Below are 4,171 nucleotides of genomic sequence, written 5' to 3'. Positions count from 1 at the left end.
AAGGCCAGTTGTGGGCTACGAATAGAAACTTCTGTGATATGATTATTTACACATTTAAGGATTTAAAAAGAATTAGTATTAAAAGAAATGATATTTTTATAAATGATATGTTAATAAAGTTAGATGAATTTTATGAAAAATATCTAAAGCCTGCAATAATAGAGAAATATTTATTTAAATGCTATAGTACTACATTCTAAAGTTAAACCAAAGTTATCATTGGTACAGTATTAATATTAAAAGTTATATTTTGTCAAAGTTTGTATGTTATTGAAAAAGTTTATTTTTCCATTACAATTGTTATGTATGGAATACATATGAAATACATTTTTAAATTTTATACACTTTGTTTTATTTTATTTATTTTATTATACATATATTTACATAATACTTTCTTTAAAATTGGTCAACATTACACATACGGATATTATATCTGGTGATAAAGGTAAAAGTCCCTTGTAAGTTTTTTTGAAAGAATAGTAAAGGTTTTCATCAAACCTATCAACCTTTCAATATGCACTCTATGACGTGATAATTTTCTGTCCTTAACGACAGTTTTATGTGGCAAAGAACCACTCACCATTGGCGTATAGTGTACTAACTGTCACATTATAAGGAGCGAATAAATCTTGCACCATTAATCTTTTGTCAGCTAGAATCACATCACCTGGATCGCATTTTGAAGGTAGATCACTTCTTTCTATGATTTGACGATCACTCGTTGAACCACCATAGGCTGAAGAAGTATAAGATATAAGTCCACCAGGTGTTGTACCAACCATGATTTTAAATGTATTAGCATTTTTGTAAGTACTAAATGTTGCTTGCTTTAAGACTGGATTTTTGGGAGCATCAATTTTAATTTCTGTAGCATCCAATGTAACACGAGTCTTGGGAAAGTGGTTTTTGAAAGTATGTGGCATAGGGTGTCCGTTATTTCCCGACTTTTTTGTATTGCTTCTCCCCCCACCTAGATGTCTTCTATTTGATAAGACAATGAGAAAGCCGGGTTATAGAGTTCGAAAAAATGATTTTAAGGTGGCCCCCAAGCGGCTTGAAGCTTACATGTATTTTAAATGGGAAGAACTTAAAAATTTGATTCTCAGCGATAAAAATGATGAAAAAATTTGAAAAAATTCAGCAACCCATGTATTTTATGTATTTTTTGACGAGGAATCGATTGGTGACCTTGAATTTGACCTTGAACATAACCTCAAAGCTACAGAGAACCAAAAATCGTTTTTTTCACAGTGACCCCCATTTTTTATTGCAGATTCGAAAAGAGCGGAAAATTTCATGTCTGATTATGTCTTTCGATTTTTTTTCAAGGGTATTCAAAAGGCGCTGCAGATATAGATAAAGCCCTAACTAGTAAAAACTCGAAAATTGCACGCTAAAATTAGGGTTTTATTTGTATCTGTAGCATCTTTATAATGCCCTTGAAAAAAAATCAAAAGACATAATTTGACTTGAAATTTTCCGCTCTTTTCGAATCTGCAATAAAAAGTGGGGGTTACCGCAAAAAAAACGATTTTTCTCAATATTTTGTTCGCTGTAGCTTTGAGGTTATGTTCAAGGTCAAATTCAAGGTCACCAATCGATTCCTCGTCAAAAAATACATAAAATACATGGGTTGCTGAATTTTTTCAAATTTTTTCATCATTTTTATCGCTGAGAATCAAATTTTTAAGTTCTTCCCATTTAAAATACATGTAAGCTTCAAGCCGCTTGGGGGCCACCTTAAAATCATTTTTTCGAACTCTATAACCCGGCTTTCTCATTGTCTTATCAAATAGAAGACATCTAGGTGGGGGGAGAAGCAATACAAAAAAGTCGGGAAATAACGGACACCCTAATGTGGCATGTAGAAGTTTATCAATTCTCGACTTGGCCACATATCAATCAGAGACCATGTCTTTGACATAATTGTTATCCATGTATAAAAAATTTCAGCAACACTCTCATTGTCAGTGCTAAAGTGCTCTGCTAACTCCAAGTTGCAAGTTGCTCGTCTCAGTTTCCAAAGAGTTAGAAACAATTGATTTGGTATGCTGATCTTTTTATCTTTTTCAATTTTCTCAAAGTGAGACATAACTGGTGATAACGTGTACAAGATAGTCTTGAATTTTTGGTAGTTGAACCCAGTGAAATGATTTAGCTGTACAGGTTTATGTTTGTAGTTGTCCACATTATACTTTGAACATGAATCTGTCTGCATCATAATTGACTTTTTTAAGTACACTGGCTCTTCATCACTGTGCATATCACTTTTTAATTCTATTACACTTTTATTCAAAGGTTCTACTTCAGCATCAATTTCTTCTTCACATAACTGTAAATTCACTTGTAAAATGTCTTCTTCTGCGAGGAACTTGCTATTTTGTTGTTCAGGTGCATCAGTCGTTGATTGTTGTTCAGGTGATTCAGTTGTTGAAATAAATTCTGGACAGCACGCTTCTTTTTCTTCTATCTCTATATTTTCATTTGAGAAGTTACTTTGTGCAGTAAATGGTTCATTTGCCTCTGGTGGATTGTCAGCTGATTCTTGCCAAGGAAATATTGGGATGTAATGCGAGTGCCCTGGAGGGGGAAAAAATCCAATATGTCCGCTATAGCCATGAGGTTTAACATAGGAATGTATGGGAGGTTTACAGTTTTTCGCTCATATTTCAAAAAATATGCAAATTTTCGGAAAACCGAGGACATCAATCGATTTCTCGTCAAATTTTACATCGGAAATGATTGTCGACTGCAAAAGTGTTAGTGTAAAATTATTCACAATATCGAGTTAAACAGAGAAATTCGACTATGAAAGGGGGCTCTCGCTTCGCTTTGACGTGATTTTTATTTGTTTAACTCGATATTGTGAATAATTTTACACTAACACTTTTGCAGTCGACAATCATTTCCGATGTAAAATTTGACGAGGAATCGATTGATGTCCTCGGTTTTCCGAAAATTTGCATATTTTTTGAAATATGAGCGAAAAACTGTAAACCTCCTATACACTCCTATGTTAAACTTCATGGCTATAGCGGACATATTGGATTTTTTCCCCCTCCAGGGCACTCGCATTACATCCCAATAGAAGGTACTGCACCAAAGTTCAAAGTCAATCGACTGAGAAGATAGTTAGCTGTTGAATTGAAGCAAGTGTTGTTATTTTATATATTTTAAATAATTTTAATTATTGATAATATTGCTACTCACCTTCGGTACTAATATTATGGATATCTTGTGCTCTAAAGTGGTTTATACATAACCCATCACCTACACGAGGAACGAAATCTGGCCTTCTTATCGCTTTCAACCACTTCTTTCTTAACTCCATTCGTTTTGGAAATTTGAATTTCCGAACACCTTGACAATTTTTTACGCTGCATTTCATTTTATTTTACTTAATATTTTTATATTATATTGTATATAGTAAACAGATAGATACAGCAGTAGCAGCAGCAGCAACAGAAGCAGCAGATAAGATTGGATGTATGTAGCAGACGCAGTGGTTACTATTATTGTTATGCGCGTTCCTAATACAAGACTGCCATCTTGCGGCCAAACTTGTACGGGAAGAATGCCTAATAGCGCGGTACACGCGCGATACACGCGCGAAACGAACGATAGTGTAGCCGCTTGTCCGCACGACGCGCCCTCTTGCAACTATACTTGAGAAATACCGGCTTTCTGTACGATAGCACGATTCATTGCTTATCCAACGCTTGACCAGGTCACATCTGCTGACTTCTGCTGAATAACATCATAATCACACAGTGAAAAATCAACAATAACGAACATCATGTCTGATCATGTAAGTACGCGTTTATTATATATAACTAGTAATAATTGTTATGTGGGTATGTAGATTTCTTATAACATTGATGTATGTTTTCTTTTAATAACAGATGGATGATGAAATTCCAGCAATCAGCTGGCCTTGAATGAGGTAGCAAATAATGTTGCCTTGCTGCGACACAATTAGAAAACCAACAACGCATTATACCCAGTTCGAAGAAAAGCGAAACATTCATAGACAACAACTACAGCAATAGCAACAGCAATTGCAAGAGCAGCATCAGCAACTTCAACAACTTGCTCAGCAGCATCAGCAGCAGCAGCAGCAGCAACAACAACAACAACAACTGCCATTTCAAGCAAGACCAGCTCATAATGT

The 4,171-nt window shown here is 34.8% G+C and overlaps 1 protein-coding gene across 1 annotated transcript; it reads right to left on the bottom strand.

Annotated features, from left to right (window-relative positions):
* Nucleotides 1-1,852: 1,852 nt before the first annotated feature.
* On the bottom strand, nt 1,853-3,331 carry LOC111694671. The gene is made up of 2 exons (XM_023463625.1): nt 3,211-3,331; nt 1,853-2,580 (listed from the first exon to the last, which is right to left on the bottom strand). The coding sequence occupies exons 1-2, from the start codon at nt 3,329-3,331 to the stop codon at nt 1,853-1,855; spliced, it is 849 nt and encodes a 282-aa protein (XP_023319393.1).
* Between the last annotated feature and the right edge of the window lie 840 nt (nt 3,332-4,171).

Source organism: Trichogramma pretiosum, unplaced genomic scaffold, assembly GCF_000599845.2.
Source record: "Trichogramma pretiosum strain Unisexual culture from Peru unplaced genomic scaffold, Tpre_2.0 scaffold188, whole genome shotgun sequence".
In the NCBI taxonomy this organism is placed as follows: Eukaryota; Metazoa; Arthropoda; class Insecta; order Hymenoptera; family Trichogrammatidae; genus Trichogramma; species Trichogramma pretiosum.
The sequence above is the reverse complement of the archived record's forward strand: the minus strand, read 5'-3'. Positions and strand labels throughout refer to the sequence as shown.